Raw genomic sequence first — 22,345 nt, 5'->3', positions numbered from 1 at the left:
ATTTCTTCATAAATATAAGTTTGTTTGACCCATTTCATTAAAAACTGAGTTTATGGAAACATTGAAAGTTTTCTCTTTTCTTAGCAATAACATTCAAAAATAAAGCAAGTTTGCAAAAAATTTCTCCTTATTTCTTCGATTCTTAACAAAACCACTACAAGCAAAGCTACTATAAGCTAAAGTGGCCATTCTGGACTTTTTTTTATTTGCTTACCCGCTCCAACAGTCGATCTGTTTCAAATGTTGTGGAAAGGAAAAATCTCCTTCTAATAAATTATTTTGATGAATACATCCGAAACATATAAATTTGATGTGTATAAGTTTTCGAAGTGAAATCATCATAGGTAGAAACAAAGTTTTTAAAGTGTTATGTTTTGATACATTATAATAAAAATGTAGTATTATACATTATTGCAGTTATGAAAATGTCAAAAATATGCATAATATCAATACATTTATTACCATATTTTTGTCCCCAAAGTAAAACAAAAGAAACTAAAAAATTTTGATGAAAATCAAATAAATATGTTGATAACATTTTCTTAAGTACACGCAGAAAAATAAGGCATATTTGAATCAACAAAACGTTTTGTTGATTTGAAAATCACAATTTTTGTTGAATCAACGCTAAACGTCAAAGCAGTTTTTTCAAAACAACAAAAGACTTTTGTGGAATCGAGAAAATCAAGGTTTGTTTCAACGCTAAATCGGCGTTGATTATATTCAACAAAAATTTTGTTGATTCAAACCTCGTACAGGCTGATTCTACAAAACTTTTTTGTGCGTGTATCTAATATTTCAAGTGGATTACTCTTTTATCCCGCGCTCGATCCGGTTGTCCACCGCACCAACACAAGCAAAAAACGGTTCGCCCAAGACGCCTTAATTCCGTCCAAACATCAAGCACAGCATAACTCAACACACCGATCCCAAAGAGACATCTACGACACACAACGATAGCTATGCTCCGACGACGAGGGTGTGCGTTCTCCTCTTCCCTCCTGCTCTCTCTCACGCACGGGTACACAGGACAACGCCATGCTGCTGGAAGGGCGCGAGAGCGAGAGATGGCCAGAGAGAGTGTGTGAAGCACACACAAAGAATCAACAGCTCCGCTCGGGCTCCAGGGGTCTCTGTAGAGCAGTTTTCGTTCCCCGTTCGGCTAAAGCTACCTCATTAGTGCGCGCGCAGTTGTCGAAGCTGGACGCCTTTCGCAGGAGCAGCAGCAGCAGCCAAGAACATCCACAGAACAGCGCTTGCAAGAAGAAGGATCTCTGTGTTTGGCGCAAAAGCAATCAAGGTGAAGAGATTGGCAAAGAAGATCGCTCCTGGGACCTCCTCCTCACATGGTGTTAGTAGTGCAATGGTGTACGATCGCAACAGCTAGTTCAAGCTCTGTGCCGAGGAGTGTGCGTTCAGTAGTTCAGTGTAATCCGCGTGCGCGCTACAACCGAGACAGAACTCCGACTCTGTGCTCCGATGTTTAAGTGAAAAATTGTCGAACCGAAACGGCGCGGTAAATGCAAGGAAAAAAAACCAGCGGCAAAAAACAGCCACACAAAACTGAGAGAAACAGGAACATAACACAACGTCGTCGGTGGTGACCGTTGTTGCGTGGGGAACGACGGAGCACAAAAGAAGTTTCGAGTTCTGCTGGCCAAGTCCGCGGGACTCTCTCGCGTTGAAGAGCCGAACACCGGTGTGTGTTTGTGTGGAGAGGCAACGATTATCTTGGACTCGGTTCACTAACTTTTTATCATCCGGACCCTGAAGAGTGTGCGGGGAGCGACTACTGGAGAAGAAACTAAAAGTGCAAGAAAACTCACACACAAGAACTCTGTTGCATACCAAAGATCTAGTAAACACGTCTCGAAGAGAACCAGCTGAAGCTGTGGTGTAACCAACCCGTACTAGGAACGGTGGACATTAGGCTAGGAACGTACCATAAGGCATTTCTATTTATTTCAAGAACTACACTGTGTGATTTCAACCGAATGCTGATAAATCATTTAATCCGTACTAAATAAGCTTAGAAGTAATTTCAACCGCACATGCAACATAACGCACAGCAATCCGTCCAAAAATTTAAACGAAAAATTAGCAACAGGCATTTCATTAGCTGTATTCAGTGCACATAAACACACACACACTTTAAAAGGCAAACAATTTTAAAACACCCCAAAACGATAATACAAAAAAAAAACACGCATTTCATCGCTCTTAAGCAGAAACAATTACCGCGCCTCAATTCCGATATAATCGAAAGCCAATTTTCCTATTTTGGGAAATTAAGCGAGTGAGAAGTGCTGGTGGAAGAAACCAAACCCCGATGCAAGAAGGAACCCTCCCATTATCAATTACTGTGAAGAAATTAAGCGTTTCACGCACTAGCTGCAAACCCGAGGAGCAATCGAGATACGCTTTATGAAAGGTAAGTGTCAGTCAAAAAGGATTTTTCTGTTTAAAACATTTAAAAAGTGCATTCCAACTGCATCGGATACCGGAGGAATTTTCAAGTGAATCGTTCAAGGAATGTGCATCCGAGAAGCAGAACAAACATAGCTCACCAATACAACCGGCTTCTTTCGTCGCGCTCACTAATTTAGGGTAAAGGCAGCGTTTTTTGAATTCAGTTTGATTTACTAAAGTAACTTTGAAATTAATGTTCCCGTAAATGACGCGCTAGCTCTACCACAACATAGACAAGAAGACTTACAACTTTTTCGCAATCCATAAATCAGCTTTCTAACGGTCATTTTGTATTATTGGAAACTCACCACGGCTACTATGAATTCACCACAGTACGCGTTTGACAGCTGCTTGCAACTTTATGTCCAAAATCTTTTGAGGTGCGTGATCGGGGGGATGGCAACCCTATTCCGACCAAAGCAAACTGACAACAGTCGACATTAGCACGGTTGTCAAATTAGAGCCCACAACAAAAGCACTAGCTGTCAAATGGTAGCCCATAACAAACCATTGTTTGGGTTTTTGATTTTCAATTTTCCCGCTATTCAAACGATAAATACCTGAAAAAAAACACGTGAATTGTGTTGCTGATGGCAAATTCTATCATATCCTTGGAGATTCCATCCCAATATTGGCTGAAAATTCATATCGAAAAAAGTGATTTTTCTGTTTACCTTTTTTTGCTTTTTTTCTTTTGGTCGATCAAACAGTGCGCCCGTACACTGTGAATCGGCATTACACATTTTTCGGTTTGGTTTTACACATTTGCATGGGCCTTTTGAGTTTAACCAGGATTACACACTTCGTGTTACCAAAGTAATATGTATAATACTGATTCTTAGTGTTTGTTATCTGAACTTCCAAGATGGCGGCTTCTTCGCTACCCCCTGTGCGTGATGGATGCGTTAAATGTATAACTGTCAAACGCGTGTGGTTAGTCTATTCAAGTTGATCCGACGATTGACGTCTGTTTGCCTGTGCTGGCGCGATCAAGTAATGATGTAGCGCGCGTTCCCGACAAAAAGCACCCACTAAAACAAGCGAGCTATAGCTTTAGAACTGTGTTTTTTTTTAGGTTTTTTGATTGTTCCTCCGAACGTTTAGCTTTCAAATGTTTTTATTGGGCTGGGGATTTTTTGTTGCAGACTGACTCTTTCTCGCGAAGTTTTGGGAGAACGTGCGTCGTTCAGGTTCCTGAAAAGTGGTGTTTGTGACCAGCTGAACTTACTTTGGTGATACTTCAAATAAAAAGAGTTGCACTCGATGATAAATTTTCAAAAAACCGATTGTTTAGCTTTGTCTTAAAACTTAGATGGTTAACGCTTAATCTTGCAATTCATTAGTTATCAGCGCTAATTCCGAGCTGGAAGAGTTCTAGGTGCAAAACTAGCATTCCAAAGAGACCAATGACAATCCACGTGGTTTGCGGAAGACCCCCGACACCTGAGACCAGGGCGGTTACGCCAGTCACCCCCGTTGAAGGCCAGCAGTCATTTCCGATGCACTGTCTTGCTACCAGAACACGCCAGCACGACACTTGTTGATCTTCATCCTGTCGCGTTTGCTTGGCTGGTCAAACAATAGTGTTCTCTCTAGCTTGGGGCACTTTTTATATTTTTTCGAGGTCGATCTCCGGGCGGAAAACGCCTAGCGGACAACGAACCGTCCACCGGCCAGCGATCTCGACCGTTGTCGTTCTAATGACGCCTAGGCCGCGAGCATATACAATGGTCAGGAGGGAAATGTGAAGAGGACGCGCGGAACAGTCAGCTCGCGTCATGGAATTCAGACGGGGTGTGGAACTACGGATATACGGGGCAAAGTCGTGGTGTGTGGTGAGGGGAAAAAGATATAGAAGAAATAACATTATAAATGATGGTGTTTTCTGAACCGTGAAACCCCGACGTTCAGACTTGGTCTGTAACGTTGATGACTGGAAGAGCACCAATACCGGCGCACGTCAACGAGTTTAAGTCACTCTCCGTGGTTGTTGTTTGAAGCTGAACTACGAGGCTACTAATGAGTTGGAGCTAGAAGGCCGATTCAGCAGATATCTATTGAACACCAAGCTTGTCTAACCTAACGGATTCGCTAAAGAAGGAATCTTGCGTTGCTCAGATTGACACCGCCTACGAGCTTCTCCAGAGTCGCGCGTCGCACATTCCAGATTACGTCGATAATGTCACTATCTGGCCTGCGGCGGGTGTACCCAAAGATTCCCCGAGGTCTGTCTCTGGTTTGCTTGCGCGCACCTCCCAGTGATCATTCATCAAATATTTATTCTTTCTACTCTGCTATTAGAGTTAACGCCCCGGAGCCCGCGCACGAGCCCGGTGGAACTCCATTCAATTCTAATTCCTCCGGCACAAAGAGCTCTTTTCACGACTTTGGCCGCGGCAGGGAGGGCGGTTGGCCAGGCAAGAAGGAATTATAAAGTGGGATGATAAATAAATTGATATCATGTGTAGCAATGCTATGTATAACTTGGGTTTCGCCGTTGATACACTGCTTTGAGCTCTTTGGAACCAGCTGTTCATACTTGCATGTGTCGGTCAAGCGATATCGGCTTGTTTGATTTGTATCGCTCCGTAATACAGAACTTGATGTTTGTCGAGTTGGAGTTCAAAAGGGGGGAACTACTTGCGCAGTTGCTCAGACTTCTGCATGAAACTAGTATTTGAATGCTTTTACATTCTGGCCGATTAGTAGACTAGTGAGTTTATTAGAGTCGAGTCGAAAACAGCACAGACAAATGGACGAAAGTCTCTTTCGAAAACCATCAATCACAATCTAACGGTCAATTTGAATGATCAGAAACTCACCACGGCACATTCAAATTCACCACAGCTCCATAACACAGATGTCCCAGAGAAGAGTTCCAAAAACAATTATTCAAATCCAAATTTGAATATCGCTGCATGGGTTCGTCTTGTGTTCGATTTGCGTTCCGGCCAACCTACTGCTGGAAGCATCCCTCTCTGCCTAGTCAAAACGCCCAGTGAAGCGGCAAATTGCTACTTGACACGCAACTGTGAGCTGCGCCACGTCGGATTCTGTCATTCGCCGCGCGACTGATGGACCTAATTTTTGACAACCGGGGGGCGCTCAAGCACTCGTTTCTTTTCACTCGTGTTTCCCTCTCTTTTCGCGTCACTGCAGTTTCTCCTCCGCGCGCTGGGCGTATCAAATGGCAAATTACAGGGACCTGTGCGCAGGCAGGCAGACCCGGCCGGTCGTCCCGAAATTATACCATGAACTTCACCCAAGAGAGGGGTCCATCGACGGTCGTCCAATTTGCGAGCGCGTCTGCTGCCTAATGGTGATGACGGCCGATTGGGCAAATTTCGGGTTGGCCCCGGGGGCGACATGTCCGAACGCATTTCTCCGCGCGCGGTTCGGTCCCGGTTTGGACCCTCGAGGCAAAGAGGCACATTAATTGCCCGAAATGCTAATCGTGTGCGCGCGTCTTGGGGCAGTTTCGACGGAAAAGGTTAAGCCAAAAAGTTTAGTTTGTCCGAGTTCTGTCAAGCGACTGAAAACGCCAACTTTCGGACATGGTGTTTCATGTCAGTTAGACCACAGACCACAATTTGAGAACTCACCACATCAATTTTAAATTCACCACTGCCCATTTACACGCGTTTGACAGTTGGCGATCAACTTCTGGTTGTCTGTGGTTGCGCCACCATGTGAAAGCATGCCGCCATATTCCGGGCGCGCGCACGCACGCAACGTGTGTCGCGTCGCTAATAAATAGATGGAGGGAAGGCTTCAAGGGCAACTGGCGGCTTTTTCGGTTTTGACAACAAAGCGCCATGCTGGGGCATTTCTGGTTTGGCCGACAACCGAAGCTCCGAAATCGCGACATGTGTGTGTCTTCAAGAAGTGGTGACGGCGACGAAGGAAACGGAAAAATATATCAGTCAATTTATTTCAATGACATATTAAGTATAATTAAACACGCCAGGCTGTGTGTTGTAGTTTGTGTAGTTGTGATGATCAACTTGGGACGCTTTCGAAATCGTACGAGGAGCTGGTAACAGACGCTCCCAAATCAACAACCACTGATATTCAGAGACAGCTGTAGTTCCAATAATTCCGTAGTAAGTTTTCAATGGAGCGAAATTTTGGATGTCGCTAAACTGTCCAACCCTAAGCGAAACGTATTTGAGGTTTCCGTGGAGATTTTACCTTATCCTCTTAATAAAAAATGGTACATCAACACTTGCCGTCTTGAAAATTCCTTTATTTATTTATTTCTTGGATATTGTTGCGTAAACAGTGGGTCTAAAGTGATTTGTCGGAAATGAGAAAACACCTTTGCCAAAACTTCCAATTACTGACATAACAATTCGATTTGCCGAGAAGTATATATTGAAGGCCTGGCCGATTGCCTTAACATGTCTGATGATGATTCCATTCAATCGGCTTCTATTGTTCGTCGAAGGACAAAACTGTTATTGAATTTCAATTCTTCATCTTTTCAAATATGATTTAAGTGGGTCGTAGATTGTAGGATTTTCGTTTGCTTGACATTGACTAGGCACTGTTTCGAGTCGAAATGCTTGATTTGAATTTAATTTCGTGGTAAGGTTTCTCTTTTAAAATTTTCTTGACCAACTCAAACCCAAAGATGCGCAGCTTCTCAAGTTCTAGAAAAGGTTTACTCACTTCAAAAAGCAAAATGAGCCGGACGCGAAAATCGATCGAGTGAACTTTGACTTATCAGTACCGCACCTTTACAGTTTCAGCCACCGCAACTAGATGAGTGAGTAGCGTTGAACTTAGATGGTGTTACAGTCGGCGCTCTGGTTGTCAATATCCAAGGGATCGTCGAGGAAGAGAAGCATCACTTTACAGAACTATGCAAAATGAAGACTCGATTGAAATTTGTTTTTTCTTGCTAACCAGCTTTGAGAGAGAATCGTGACAACGTCCAGCAAACAAAAACAAAGAAATGTCAAACACCCTTCAAAGCTTCGTTTCTCATAGAAAAATGTCCATGCAAGCCATGAGAAAGTGACATTATTGACAACCGGAATAGATGTTTAAAGCAAATAGAATTCAAGGGACCGTCGAGGAAGAGATCCTTCAAGCAAGATTTTTTTTTAGAATTTGAGGTCGCTCTCCTCTCAGTATCTGAATCTGCTGTAGAAGTAAATTCAACAACAAAGTAACCATTGATACGGTAACAATCAACGCAACGATCACCACAGGCATAAAAAGGAGATAAATTCCAAAAAATCACCTAGCCATTCGACGAAGACAAATGGTGCTACCGTCCGCGCTGGAACCTGCGCCGTAGCTGGACCAAAAATCCACCTGAAGTGATTGATGATCGGGATTCCCTGCGGTGGAATATGCGCAATCAGCGTGTTAGAATCAATAAAGCAGCTTCTCGCTCTTCGGGTTCTCACTTCAGGTTCCCACTGGGCGTTGTAATTAGCCATCGAGAAGCGCCTACTGGAAGTTCAACGATCCCACCGGGTCAATCGCGGGGCCCAATTTTACCGCTGCCGCGGCCAGTTCACGTGTACATGCTAAACGGCTCAAATGCGGTAAAGAAACAATGCCACACGGAGGGAGAGCGGGACTAGCAAAGTAAACAATTAAACCGGGAAAGTCCGTTATTGAAATTTATCGGTCTGAATCACGACGATGGGTGCCAAAAAAACAACAACCTGAAGAATCGACGCGAGGGGGCAAAAGTGCACATTATCATATCCATAAATAAAAATAAATAACTGACTAAGTAGGTATGAATAAAACTGAACGACTTGAGCAGCTTCCGCGCGGCGGAGAGATTGTGGTCATCTCACCGAGGGTTGAACAACCTTCTTACGACCATTGAGTAGCGTAGCTTACGCTATCGAAGGTGTCAACGTAGGAGGTGGAACAAATCCGGAGCACCGAGAGTATACATTCGACGGTTCATTTACATATTTACAGTTAGCGCGCGGAGTTGTTCTGTGGCGCACAGAGCGAGAACCGGCGAGATCCGTTAGGAAGTATGCAGAGAGAGAGAGAGTCGTTTGAATTGTTTCAAGTTCGACAAATTCAAGTTCAATAGCGCAACGAAAAGGCCCGGTGGAACTTGGAAGATAAATTATTTATTTCTTCCTAACTCGCGCCAGAGTCAAAGCCCGGCAAATGTATGTCGACAGCGGAGGGAGCGAGCGGGAGCTCGAGGGGTCAGCCCGTACACAATAACACAATCGTTGACGTCGATGCTCTGGAAAGCACAACTCTCGGCGAGATTTGAATAGGCCCCGCTAGGGGGCCAGAGCAGCGCGACAAGTAAGACACGACACGGTCAAATTCAATGGGCTGAACACAGCTGCGCACAAGATGGGGAGACCTTTCCAGCTCTCATCTGCACGACGGACTTCGCGGGACGAAGTTATTTATGATTTGTTTGCGGGACGTTATGAATAGCTGGGTTGTGGACAGGTTGTCGATCGCGCCGTTCTGAACCCGGAGGGTGGGCTTGGGGAAAAAACGGTACTGGTAATTACAATGGGTTCATTGGTTCGTAAGAGGAGTTTAAGGCTTGTTGGAGTGTTGTGCAAATGTTAAAATGTCTAACGAAACTAGCAAGATCAAATCCGAATAGTTCCGTCAAATACTTTTTACTAAACTTTGGAACTACAGATTAAAAAATGTCTCAAACAATAAGTTTATATCGATTTCCAAAAATCTGGAAACCATGTTCGGAGATTTTCCGTCAATTTGGCATCACTGTCGGCGAAGCATTTGCAAAGTGAACTCTACCATTTCTTCAGGTGCTTTACAGCGCAAGTTCGACCTAACGAAATATCATTGGAGCACCCCTTGGACAAGAGAGGTCAACCCCCGTTCATCTCGCCTAATTAGGTACCGATTGTGCTCGCACACCGGCTCATTAGCCCCGCTCGTACACACAATGTTGCACACACGAGTTCGGCTTCTGCTGCTGACACACTTCATCTTCCTGTGCCCCGTACGTCCGCTTTTGGTCGTTGGTCTCTGCGGGAGAGCGGGCGCGCGCGGTCACGAGTCGTGATGCTGCATCCCGTTATGCCCCAAAATGTCAGGCAGACGAACGCGGACAGACAGACAACCGCAACTGGCTGTGATCGCTATCACTCTCTCTGCACGTCTCAGCTGACCAGGGTGAGTGGTGGTGGGTGATCGCGAGAGGGGCCAGCTCGAAACCGTTAAAAAACGTGACAAAACCACCGGGCGAAAGCACTTATCGGGTGCGCGGAGAAATTCCTCGTTCTCAACGAGGTGACCAGCTCTGACCAATATTGGCTTTTGCTACAGTGAGCCTTCGTTGGTTCAGGCTGTCAAGTACAGAAAAGGTGACCTGTTCAGCGATCGCTACCTTGGACGTCTTCCCAGTTTCGCCTTTCAGCTGTCCGTCCGTTCGTCAACGCGCGAGATAAGTCCCCCTCCATGGGTCATTTAATTACTGTTTATTTTTGATTGCACGTTCGATATAAGGCGATCGGATGAAGGTAATCCCCGAAACGGATTCCTCCACCGGGAGAGAGCGTGAGCGAGGGTAAACAAACGACCTGACATCGCGGACACCTTTCGGAGATCGCGCAGCGGTCGATCGTTCGTCACTTGGCACACTCTTTCTCTCATTCGCGGCCAGCACTCGATATTATGCCGTTATACTTAACAGTATCTTTTTGATTAGTGGTTTGACGCGGCGGGGTGTACCGAGTGGCACGACACGATCCCCACGCAAAGCGTGGTTATGAAATTGATTTTTCGGGAGAAAAATTTGGCTGATCGTAGGTAGCTCCCAACACTTCAAATTATACAAATTAAGTAAACGAAACAATGAGGTTATGGGAAAGTTGTAAACACTAAATCTCCACCGCACGATTGCCATTCCCGATTTAGACCGGCTCTCGAAGAGAGGCCGAAGAAAGAACCCGCACAACGAGTTAATGTTCATATCCGGTACCGAGCATCGTCCAAACGTTTCTCAAGGGTTCTCAAGCAGATCCTCAAGCGCCTTCGCGTCGTTTTGAGCAAATACACGCACCACCGCCCCAAAAAAGAGCCGGACCCTTCTTCAGGTAGCGCGCGGCGATGTTTAAGATGAAGGTCAACATCGATCACACGAGAAAGATTGCGTGCCGGTTGAACTTGAACAACTGGTCCGAGACTTGAGTTCCCGCCGCCGTCAACAATGTCCAGCACGTATCGAGTTTCGTCCCTGCGGAACCTGTTGCGGTGGAGATTCAAGCCGTTGTAAAGTATCATGTTTCCCAAAGCCCGACCCTCAGCTCGGGGGCTACCTTTTTTCGCTTCGCAGAGGGCTGGTGCAACCTTAAAAATACAGTCCCGCCGCCACTCTTCTTACCCCCTCCCAGGTTTAAGACAAAGTGCAGAAAAGGCCTGTTTCATTCTGGCAATAAGAGAGACGTGCTGGTTTCGGTTATGTACCGAAATAACAGGTTTCAGGACGGGGTCCAAATAATAGGGTTTGTTTGCGGTGTGCAGTGATCGCACGGTGGACAAGCACTGAGCAGTGATTTGAGTGATCCAGAACCGGTCCTGCCGGTCGATTAGGTGGTTCCCGCCATTTCTGAAGACAATACGTTTGATGGCCGGTTTTGCGCGAAAAACAGTTGACAGATATTACGAAACTTGAAGCAGATTGAAATTTCAAGTTGATCAAGACTTTGAAATCACTTCAGAGTCAGCCAATAGTGAAATTGGAGGCTGACCTTGCAATTGATCACCAACGGCGCCCGCCTTGTCGGAATGCAGAGCTCGAGGTCAATTGTAAGGAAATGTATACACTAAAACCCCGGTTTACGCTCAGGCGTTACGCTTTGTATTTCGTCAATTTCTCTGGAACGACGCAATATTTTTGCAAACTTTTTTAAGCGATTTATACGTCTTGTGCAGATCTACAAATTGCTTTCAAAAGAATGTAAAAACATTACACTGTTTTCGAGAAATCAACCAAACAAAAAGCGTAACGCCTGCGCGTAAACGGGGGTTTTAGTGTAGTGGTGAATTTCCGTTCGTTTGAATTGACTGTTAAAATCTGTTCGGTACAAATTTCCCGTTTTACAACAAATTGGTAATAACTTCAGTCACAATCTTTTCCCTTTCCTGCTTGTCACACCGACCGGAAACGATTTCCGATGCCTCGCAAAAACAACCAAACCAAACGGATGAATCTCCCGCTACGAAAATTAGTCTCCCGAAATCAGCCGCCAAAAAAAAGAAAACTTGTCAAATAACTTAAAGTCGTTAAACACTTCCCTGCGCTCGCGATAACAGATGGTTCGAACGGGTTTTTTTGTTTTCTTTCGATGACTCGCCGGGGTTGTAAATATGTTCTTCATTGGAAAGTGACTCGCGCGGAAGCCAGACCGGAAACGAATATTTTGAATTTATTAGTGCAGATTCCGCGCTGGAAACCGGTTTAAGTAGGTTAAAAGTGTGTGAAAGCTTGGAGGACTCCCCGTAAAAAAATCAATCTACGCATCGGTACGGACAGGGGCAACATTTTGACATTTGAAGCTAATATTGCACTTGTCCCGGCCTATGCGTGGAGTTGGCATTCATCGAGAGTTGGGAGAGGCTTCAGAGTGGCAGATTTTTACTTATTATGTTTGATAAATCCATTTGGAGTAAACTGATGTACTAAACGACTCGTTTTCTTCTTCTCCTTTCAGATTTTTCTTGTAATACTATCCAGTACCCACTTAATCTAAGACTGAGCAACAGAGATCTGCAAACACAATCTACATCAAGATTATTCTTTCGAACCGATACCGTCCAGCAACAAAAAAAAGGTAAGTTGAACATCGCCGATATTGATCCAATCGGTAATTTGATAACTTTTCGGTCCAGATAACATAAGGGTACGACCCGGAAAACCCCGTAGTATCGGGTGACCCGTTGTGACCTTTTTTGGGTGGTACCTTCCATCGCATTACACTTGATCGAAGCTGACAGTTATGGTTTCCTGGCCAAACTGGTTCTTCAACGGGCTTGACCTGGGCGCCTTCGGATAATGAAGATCTATCGAGCCCATTACGCGAACAACTCTAGTCATTATCCGCACATAATTGCGCGAAGCGCAAAGGTACAAAAGCGGCGACCGCGCGTTCTAATCCGTTTTGGTTGATACAGTTAGGTGAAATTCCTATCATCAAGCGTTTTAGCTGAATTACGACGAGTCGACAACCGTTGAGAAAGTCGACGCGTGCCCGGCGCCATTGTGTAGCGCGTGTGCCGCGCTTGTTGTTTGCACAAATCTTCAACAACAACGAAACGCCCCGACACCAAAGTGTTAAAAGATCATCAACGCCCCGTTGGATAATGAGACGCGGGCGGGGTGGTGTCAAAGAAACAATAGAATCAAGGTGAAATTATGAAGACAACGGGAGAAAGAGTCTATTTTCTACAGCGCGCTCGTTGTTGGCACTTGAGAGTGCCGCAGACAAAGCGATGGCAGCTTAGAGGTGTCTGTTTTGTTTTACAAGCTGTTGGTATTTGTGGCATCGTTTATCAGCTATTATCAATCTGACATGAACGGTTTAGTGAGGGTGGAATAACAGAGGCCTAACAGTGACCTTGGTCCATCCAGTTTGATTTGCATCGTACTTGATTTGACAGTTAACGGTTGGTATTTTACGTCACCTCTATAACAAATGACATTTAACTGTCATGATTCACACGGAAAACCAGGGTTATGCATAAAAGTCTAATTTTCAGGTTAATTTTCTACTTCTGCCTTGAAGCAAGTTACAGTGACTAAACTGTAATGATTCAAGTCTGATCTAAGATATCCAAAACTTGCAGACTATCAAAACAGCTCAGAAATTCAAAGATGAACGCACGAAGTTCATAGTTCTACCACTGCTTTTGGTGGTACACATGAACAGTTCATTCCCAGACAGTCTGGAGTGCACGGGGGACTGCAAGAACAGCGAAAAAAGGCCTTCCACGTCGCCCACACACGAATCAGATTACACCGAGCCGGCAAGAAGGCACCGAGCGCTAACAAGCCCAGCGATAATTACCGACATAAACAATCCGCTTCGTCGCATACCGTTTTTTCGCTGTGCCAGAATGTCGGTTTATCGCCGGTTCGGTTGGGCTTTTCTCGTTAATTTGCTTACGAGTCAAAATTTACAGCTATAGAGACATCATCCAGCGTCAGCGTCAAGCCGGTAACAAAACAAACTCCGGATGAAAGCTGAATCTTGGAAGAAATGTAAACAGCCAAATCATCGCGCCACCACCAAAGGTGTACACCCAAACGAGAGAGATCGGACAGTGGATTGTTGTATCAAAGTTGCTCTGCATCCGATATCGCTCAGTTTTTTCGAGCTGAATGCCTACTGTTGAGCTAACTTTTCTGCATGGGAGGTCTTTGAACGTAACGTCTCTTTGTTTACGTCAGTACACTGTGACAAGAGTTTACTTATTTTACTACCAATTTCTCTATCTTGAGTGTTATACAAAACAAATCTACTGTGACGCAAAATGGAAATCGCGGAATATGCGTTAACGGTTGTCAATAACTCGCAAGAAGTTCTTATCGAATACCTACGACCAGCACTAATGCTTACGACCAGCGCGAAATCATTGACACTAGCGCCAATTACGACGTAATTAACGATCGAAACCCCTTGGCTCGACCTACGCGCCCGCTCGTTTTACGAGCTTCTCGTAAAACCATTTGTTGGAAAATTAGAATTAAACTTCACGTGGGATCGAGCGAGCTTTATGGCTTTATATACTTTCGCCCAGCATCCGCTTCCAAGATGCTCGTATGAGTAGTGGGTCAAATCATTGATTCCCGACTGACGATGGTATCAGAACCGGCCAGTAAAGCACTCTCAGCAGCACTTACACCTTTGGCCGTTCCCGAGAGCACCTCGTAATGGGCACTGGAAAATTGCAAATCCCATGTTACGCGGCGCGTACTTAAAATTGTAATTAAATTAATGCTGGATTAACTTTACTACCCTCGTGGGTTCATCTAACGGTCCCTTGCTCGTCGTATCGTGAAATATCAATCTCGTAGAGCCCTCGACACACATCGTAGACACGTCATGATCTCACGATTGGCACCACGCATCTCGTCGCGCGCGCGGTTCCTGAAGTTCCCGTCATCATCCTTCCTCCAGAGAAGTTGTACGGAGAGACGCGAGAGGCTTCGATCAATTACGGGCGACCATTGTCAGCCGCTAGGGCTAATGAACTTTTGACAGTCATGCAGCCGGTGGTGCTGACGGGCCACCTCTTTACCCTGACATTGAATTGCGTTGACTGCGGAGTGCCGTAATGGTATCCATGCTAATGGCCCCCGCGGCCGCACAGATTCTCCCGCGCGCCGGGTGACACTCTAATGGTGATGGGAATTTTCATATAAACAGCAAAATTATCATACCGCTTTGTCTGAGTTGTCTACTTCCTACAACCCACGGTGTTGTGGGGGCTACCTGCGTAGCTGGGCTTTAATTTGTTCTTCCAATTTGTTTACAAAGTTTCCCTCACGGTGAAGAGCCTCATTTTCCCGTGCTCCAGCACCAACTATCATAAAAGTCAAATAAATTTAATTGTTAAACTGTTCCAAGAGCGCAAATTTAAATGGAAATAATAATAGTAAAATAGGGTAAATGGGAGTGATGATCCGGATGATTAACTCACCGAACTACATGAACCCTGCCGGGCGCTCGTGAGGCCCTCCCGGGTGTGGAACGACGTGGATCAAGGCACACGGCCATACAGCAAATAAAAAGCGAGGCACTTATCCATTAGCTGAATCGTTGTACTCTGCTCTTCTTCCGTTCCTCCTCCGCCGTAGAGTCGAGCCTGCCGTAATGAAATTTAACAGTTAAGGTTAGGTTCAATCTTGGGGGATGAATAGGAGGAATACCAGCATGATCGTCGGCGTAGACGAGCTCGGTGTGGGAGTTCTGTGCGGCCTATGCACTTTCCTGTCGAAATGCTTCGAGAGAAACGTTGACATTGAGCCCCGGACGGATCGTAAATTGTCTTCCTTTTTCCTGCAAAGACGCACTCGCGACCGTAATGAGGCAGTAATATTCAGCAGTAATTGCGCGGTTGACTTCTTTGTGTGGCGGCGCGGGCCCATTTCGGCGATCGGACGGACAAGATACGTCGTCGGCAGAAATGCAGCTAAATGTGCTCATATTTGTCAAAGATCGGGAAGAATGCTGCGCGCGGGAAACTTGCCTGGCTGCGAATGACGCGCGCAAACGTCAACTGTCAAAGCGGCCCTTAAGGAACGCTGCGCAAAGATCGCTTCCCCGTGATGGTCTCATGGAGAAGACGTGTAGCGCAATTACCGCAGCTATTCATAATGATGAAAAATCATAATATTGCCAGCTAATAGAGTAGATCGCGCCGGTCTGTTCAGCGAGGTACCGCCGCGACCCATAACTGTTTGTTGGTACTTTGAGATTTATATCCCTGGAATCCGCTGCTCGAGTGCCAGCTCACGGAAACAAGCGTCGTTATTCATCGCGTTCTCACAAGAGCTCGGGTGATATATTGTGCTCTCCACTGTGTGTTTATCATCTCCGATTTCGCGCTTGATCAGCTGAATTAAATATGCGCGCACGCCCGAGCAGAGAGCGCCCATTCAGCGCCGGGCTTTTTATGTGCTATTCTCGCTCTACGAGAGTTGACGTTTCCAAAGGTCCAGACAAAGCAGCGCTACTCTCCGCTCCGCAGAGCCGTTCCTCTTCCGGTTTATTGAACGGTCCACTTCAGTCGAACGCGTTACATAATAGGCGTGACACAAACCCGGTCGAACTGGTTTCTCGCTGGGCCAAAGCTGGGTTGGGTCGCGAACCACTTCTTCGTTCTCTCTGTGTGACTTTATTTCTGGGGGTAAGAAGTATAATTGCGATCGCGCAGGCACCACACAGACACTCGTAGCAGCAGTTCGTTCACCTTTGTCACAGTTTTAAAGATCTGTGCAACGGGACCTGTGCGGAGAAATGCACTTTGGAGAGGAGTGGTGTACACCCATTGAACTGACGCGAAGTCAACGCCAAAGTCGTAAAGCAATTATCAACGCACCGCGAGAACAAGCAGTATAAATTTAATAACTTGGAGTAAATCATTGCTGGGTGCAGCCCGAGAAACCCATAAACTACATCTGCGCCCGCCGATGGCGGATGCTGACGGCTAATTGAGGAAATTGTAATGCACCGAAGAGTTCGTTTCCTTTGGAGCTTTTTGTTTCTTGTTCTTGTCCGTGCCGGCCCACCACGTTTCAAGGTGCAAGGCACGGCAACAATGCATCAATTCTTCTTCGACCGACCGGCCGAGGCGAGAGTAACATTGACGTTGATGATATAATCGAAAAAGTGCAATGACCAATCTTGACGTCCGTTCGCTGGCCGACGTTCCTGAAGGGGCACAACCCGCGCGAGAAATAAATCACTTTACTCTTTATGACTCGGCGTGATCTCCTTCTCGAACGGACTGTATGCAGATTTGGGTGCGTCTGTATGGCGAGAGCTCAACGAGAACGTGACCCTGTAAGCATTGAACGAATTCCTGACTTTGGCCTGGTTCGGTCGTGATCTCATGGGCGAAGCCTGTTTTACAGTTATCTTTGGACTCTGCGGAGGCTCGACTTTCTTGACTGTCCACTAACGAATGATTTCTCTTCTCTGTTTCAGATATTCAACTCTAATCTTAAGGACCCCCTTCGTAACGATACTCCTCCATCGAGCAATATATACGCATTAAGGATAGAGTTAAGCGCACCGCAATCGTAAACTGCAATTATCTTCACGAAGCAAGCTTCAGGCTGTCAACTCAACCAAATATTTAGAGTACTACGCACCTAGCATCTAAGAGCAACTATTTATAACAAGCCGCGTCCAAAATGTTACCAAGCAATCAGCAACATCAGCAGACGGCGGAGCAGCAGCAGCAGCAGCAGCAACATCTGCTCAACACGGTGGGCATGAGCAGCCCGTACACCGCGACATCGACCAGCTACAGCATGAGCTACCCGGTCATCAGCGGGCACCATCTCAACGAAAACAACAACCTGGTGATGCACCCATCGTACGGCAAACCGGCGGCACACGTGGCCCACCAGCTTCCGCCGGCTTCGCTCATCACGCTGCAACCGGTCACGATGGACGGACACCACTCGACGCTGCACCACGGGCTAGGACCACAGCCGCCGCACACCGTCACATCGCTTGCGCCGCCACCACAGATGCATCAGTCCGAAATGTCCCACATGTCCCAACAGCAGCAAGCGTCCAACTCACAGTGCCCCTCGGGCATGTCCAGCATGTCCGGATCGTCGATGAACGACGGCAGTGGTATGTATTTGGGGGGTCGATTCTCGTCCCCCAAGGGTGTGTAAGTGCAAGCGAACTCCTTCTCGTTACAGCATTCACTAATCTAGCTTAGGTTCGTCGGAGGCATCACTAATCACACGGCTCGGCTTTGAGTTGGCCAGGTTGAGGATTGAAGAACAACCTCAAACGATTTGTTAGGATGGAATGAGTGCGCCCATAATGTATATAACTCAAACTCGATAACCATCGCTCATTCATTGTTCATTCGCAATTCTGTTGAAAGTTGTTCTCCACCTCAACTTGTGTAGCTCTGAACCGATCATGTTCCTGATCCGGATGGAGCTGTGGCAACTGGACGGCGCTATAGGACTAACCTTCCGAGCAGCATTTATACCAAGAACTCTACAAGAGCTCTCCAGGAGCGTCCTGTAGCTTCCTTGCTTTAAATCGCTGCTGCATGTGCATGACCCGTAACAAACCTTTGCATACAGTCGACACTCACGAGACTAAACGACTAAACCGCGGACACTCTAACCCACTTACCAAGCTCAACCGAGGGAGGCATCGTTATCAACCCCCGCGGCACGACTAATAACTCACGAGGGCTGCAGCCCGAAAAAAAGGCAGCGGGGTCAATCGCGCGAAGAACCGTTGGCCCCGCGTTGCTCGGGGGGGTTAATTTGCCGTGCTCAAATGAGACGCGTAATAGTTTCGCCTTAATCGCCCTTTGGGATGACCGAGAAGGAGCGCGCCAAAGCGGATTCACGGAAACCGATTTGACTTCTGCGAAGTGGGTTAAAAGTAGGCTAGGGCCGAACCAAATTCGCAGCGCGCCCCGTGGCCAACAGATTGAACGTTGCAAGCTGCAGTCCAAGAACCTTGATCGTGGCGTTTGCATGCCGCGGTGAAAGAGGCTGAATCTAATGTATTCCGTGCAGCGAGCCCAATTATTACCATAACGTTACACACAGCTGTAGACGCGGTTAACGAGCTTCCAAGCACCACACTTGGGATCATATTTACCAAAGATCACAAGACTTGGCACACTTGGCATAAGCAGGCGTGACATGACACCGCTGGCTGGGGCTTTGTTTACGCCCGGGGCTCTGCTGAGTCAGCTGTCACTTGCGGTGACCCCTTTGGAATCGATCGATGAGTGTTTGGAAAACAAAGCGCGCACTCGTACACCCACACGCGCGTTCCCTGCCAACACGATCGTCTTCATTCCTGGAACCGGGATTTGCGCGCGTTCTACGAGAGAAAGAGAGCTGGAAGACCCGCTAATTAGTCAATTTTTTCACCGTTAGTGCCGCGAGCGAAGGCCTGTCCATAATAAAAACGATACACTTCATCATATTGAATTGTGTGTTGTGGTGCTCCACAGAGGGTTGGAGGAGGAGAAGACCCGCCGTAAGCCGTCCACCGCAGCACCGATGATGGTGATAGAAACAGATTATACAGTCAGCAAGTTCTGCTAAACGAAACGAAAATTATTTAGCAGGAAGCGAAGATGAAAATATAGACGGGTCGAGTCTTACGGAAGACGCTGGAGAGAGGAGTGAATTAAATAAACAAATGGAAGGAAAACACTGGAGACTGTCGAGAGACTTCGTCTCGACTGTGTGTTGTGATCGTAAAAATTCCAGCTAACGGAATCCTATTACCAGTCTCTTTTTCTGCGGCCGTGGCCGGGCCCCGTAGCGATTCTGAAAAGTTCTTCCTGAAGTTCCTTCGGTCGGCAGTAGCTGGACCCGGGGTGGCCTTTTGTTGTATATAGATTGGAATTTAAGACCGTGGCAGCGTTGAAAACTGCACAGTCTGCAATTCTACAAAGCTTTGCCACGTAATGATTCATCATGCTGCAACCAATTGAACACGGCGTTGTACTACGTGATCTTGATTTGCCGAACACGAAATGATCGGCCAAAGAGTGTGGTGGGTACAAAGTTGCACTGCCACCGTTGGTGGCAAGTGCAGCAAACACGTGGTAACGTGGCGCGAGATGTAATTGCATCCTGCAACAGGCACCTAATTATCTTCAGCAACGATGAGTTGCGTTTTGTAGTCGCGGTTTCGTTCACGACGAAGAATGGGATCCATTCTGCTAGGGCGACTTTAACAGACTTTCCTTTTGGTCAATCGCGCCGCGCCGTGGCCCAGAACCAGAACTAATTTACATAACCTCAACCACACGACGCGCGGCAAGTTCGGCAAACTTTCAAAGAGACCATCACTGCCCGGAAACCGCACATTTCTTCATAAATCAATCCTATTGGACATTTCCCTGTAGACGGATGAATCATTTGTTCGGAGATGGGCTACGAACGCATAACGGCACCAATTTGTCACAGACAAACAGACGTGTCTGGGAATCTGTGGTAAAGTTTTAGCACGTGCTCCTTCCTCCAATTGGCTCCCGCAAGCTTATTCTTCCTAATTGTATTTAATTTCAAGGCAAATTGGGCTGAAGATCCACGGAAAATTCACCAAAACGAAGCGCACTCCAAGTGTTCAATTCGTTTCTAATACCACGATTATCTGGCGTAATTGCTTGTTAGCTTGTTTCTCGCAGCCATGAAGAAGAAATTGTTCGTTTAATTCAATAATTGGATTTGATATTTCAGTCTAGTGAAAATCTTCACTACCAAACCTCTAGTCAAGGGTATCAGTGCAATGGTTTACAAAAACAAAAAAAAATAATAAAAAGAAACATTCGGAGCCCCCTGTTGAACAGTCAAGTCCTATTGTGTATCGTTAGACTAAATTAACAATTAACATTCGCTTAGATTAGTATCTGTGAACAAAACTCTAAAAAATCAAAAACAGCACCATGTATGGAAATGACAAGCAGAAACGGTGGAACTAGGCACATCGTCCTAAAGGTGAATTCACAGACATACAGATGGGCGCATCGCTCGAACATATAGTAGTTTCAAGCAACTGTCAAACGCACGTAAATGAGCCGTGGTGAATACAAATTTTCCGTGGTGAGTTTCCGACCATTCAGTTTGGCCGTTAAATTGCTGAATGGAGGTTTTTAGGAGAAATTTACGTCTGTTTGTGGGGCGAATCAGATTTATTCGTGAACCAACTGAATTTGAAATGCATTTTTTACCATTTTCGGCAAAACCTAAAACTAGCTTCGACGAAGGTGCAACCAATTTTGCCACTCGCACACTCTGTAGCGTGACAGGTCGTAACGCTCGATGGCACATGGTGATTACGGTTAGCCTGATCTGACTCGACGTTTTTGGCAAACCACGATGATAATTTCCCCCCAGCCAAAAAAAAAAAACTACATTGCCAAAATGGTGCGCCCCTCGGCAGATTATATCATCTTACACCCATTTCATGTTGTTGTGGCTTTCGAGAGCTTCTGTGGGGCCATTGTAGGGCCGTTTTCGAGAGATTAATTAGTACTGGCAAAGCCAACCTTGCAGTACCAGCTGCCGAAGCCCCAGAGACAGGAAGTTGGGCGGTTTTCTTCTTACCACTCTCGTGCGCATCTCGTCGGTAGAACCCCCGAAGCCACTCTTCCGAATTATAACCACCACCGAAATTGTGGCATGCACTTTTTGGACGATCGTAAAATGTGCAGCTTGCATCACGCTCGATCTCTGCAACACACGGCAACATGTGCAAGATGTGTCTTGCGAGCCATTTTGCGAGAGTAATTTTCCAGTCAGCAGCGGTCCTTGAAAACGGAGGCCCCGAAAATACCTGGCTTCTCGGTTTCGGGACTAATTCTGGTTTTTGCGGTTCGGTTGCCGGGCCGGTCCTCCTTGGAAGAGCACCATTTCATCGAAAAGGTGCTGTCCGACGCAAAAAAAAAAGCTGCCTGCCTTTACGGTTTGCTGCGGCCAGGGGTTTCTTAACAGTTTTTTGCATGAGAAGTTGCGCATCTCTCGAATTACCTGGAAAAAAGGAAAACGAATTAACCTAACTGTTGTTTTGCCTTTCCACATGGTGCTGTTTTAGCGTTTCGTTGAAGGATATTATTGAACATAGCCCGAACAAAAGTACTAAAACTTACTAATTGATTCTCATTCCACAATTAAAACCATATCAAATTAACACAAAATTAACCGCGAGTAACACCTTAACTGAATAATTGTGATAAATCAAAAGAGTGATCTTTAAAAAAAGAGAGAGATTAGGGCTCCGAATGTAGGACGTGACTTGTGCCTGTTTGCTGAATTTTAAATGGTCAAATTGCACTTGTCCCGGCCTGCAGCCACGAGCCGAATGTCATCGATGATCTACAGTGCAGTGCAGAGAACGATTTGCGACACACTACAGTGCGTTCAGCAAAAGACTTCAACGGTAAGCGAGGAACTCGAGTGCTACTGGGAGGTGAAATAAGAAGTGAATAAACTCAAGTCGTTGAAACTTTTTTAAAACAGCAAAAGTGAGCAGCTTTTCAGTTGATAGAACATAAAAGAAATTCCCAAACTCAGCAAAATATGCGAGAATGAAATTTGTTTTTTTTTTTAATTCGTTTGGGCCATCTACAAAACACTTGGACAATAAGGAGAGGAAAGGGTTAG

At 46.0% G+C, this 22,345-nt stretch overlaps 1 protein-coding gene across 2 annotated transcripts; it reads left to right on the top strand.

Annotated features, from left to right (window-relative positions):
* The first annotated feature begins 1,190 nt into the window (after positions 1-1,190).
* On the top strand, positions 1,191-21,968 carry LOC119769728. 2 transcript variants are annotated; one of them, XM_038263193.1, is made up of 4 exons: positions 1,191-2,431; positions 12,162-12,281; positions 17,160-17,819; positions 17,891-21,968. In XM_038263193.1, exons 3-4 carry the CDS (start codon positions 17,369-17,371, stop codon positions 17,908-17,910), a joined length of 471 nt encoding a protein of 156 aa, XP_038119121.1. In that variant the 5' UTR covers positions 1,191-2,431; positions 12,162-12,281; positions 17,160-17,368; the 3' UTR covers positions 17,911-21,968. The 2 variants fall into 2 exon arrangements, with proteins under 2 accessions (XP_038119121.1, XP_038119120.1); XM_038263192.1 differs by having other exon boundaries at positions 17,160-21,968.
* Positions 21,969-22,345: the final 377 nt, after the last annotated feature.

Source organism: Culex quinquefasciatus, chromosome 3, assembly GCF_015732765.1.
Source record: "Culex quinquefasciatus strain JHB chromosome 3, VPISU_Cqui_1.0_pri_paternal, whole genome shotgun sequence".
Taxonomy (NCBI): Eukaryota; Metazoa; Arthropoda; class Insecta; order Diptera; family Culicidae; genus Culex; species Culex quinquefasciatus.
This window is presented reverse-complemented; position numbering and strand designations above follow the sequence as displayed.

Coding starts and splice junctions, on each gene's coding strand:
- LOC119769728 (XM_038263192.1), top strand. CDS start 17,369: ATGTTACCAAGCAATCAGCAACATCAGCAGACGGCGGAGCAGCAGCAG.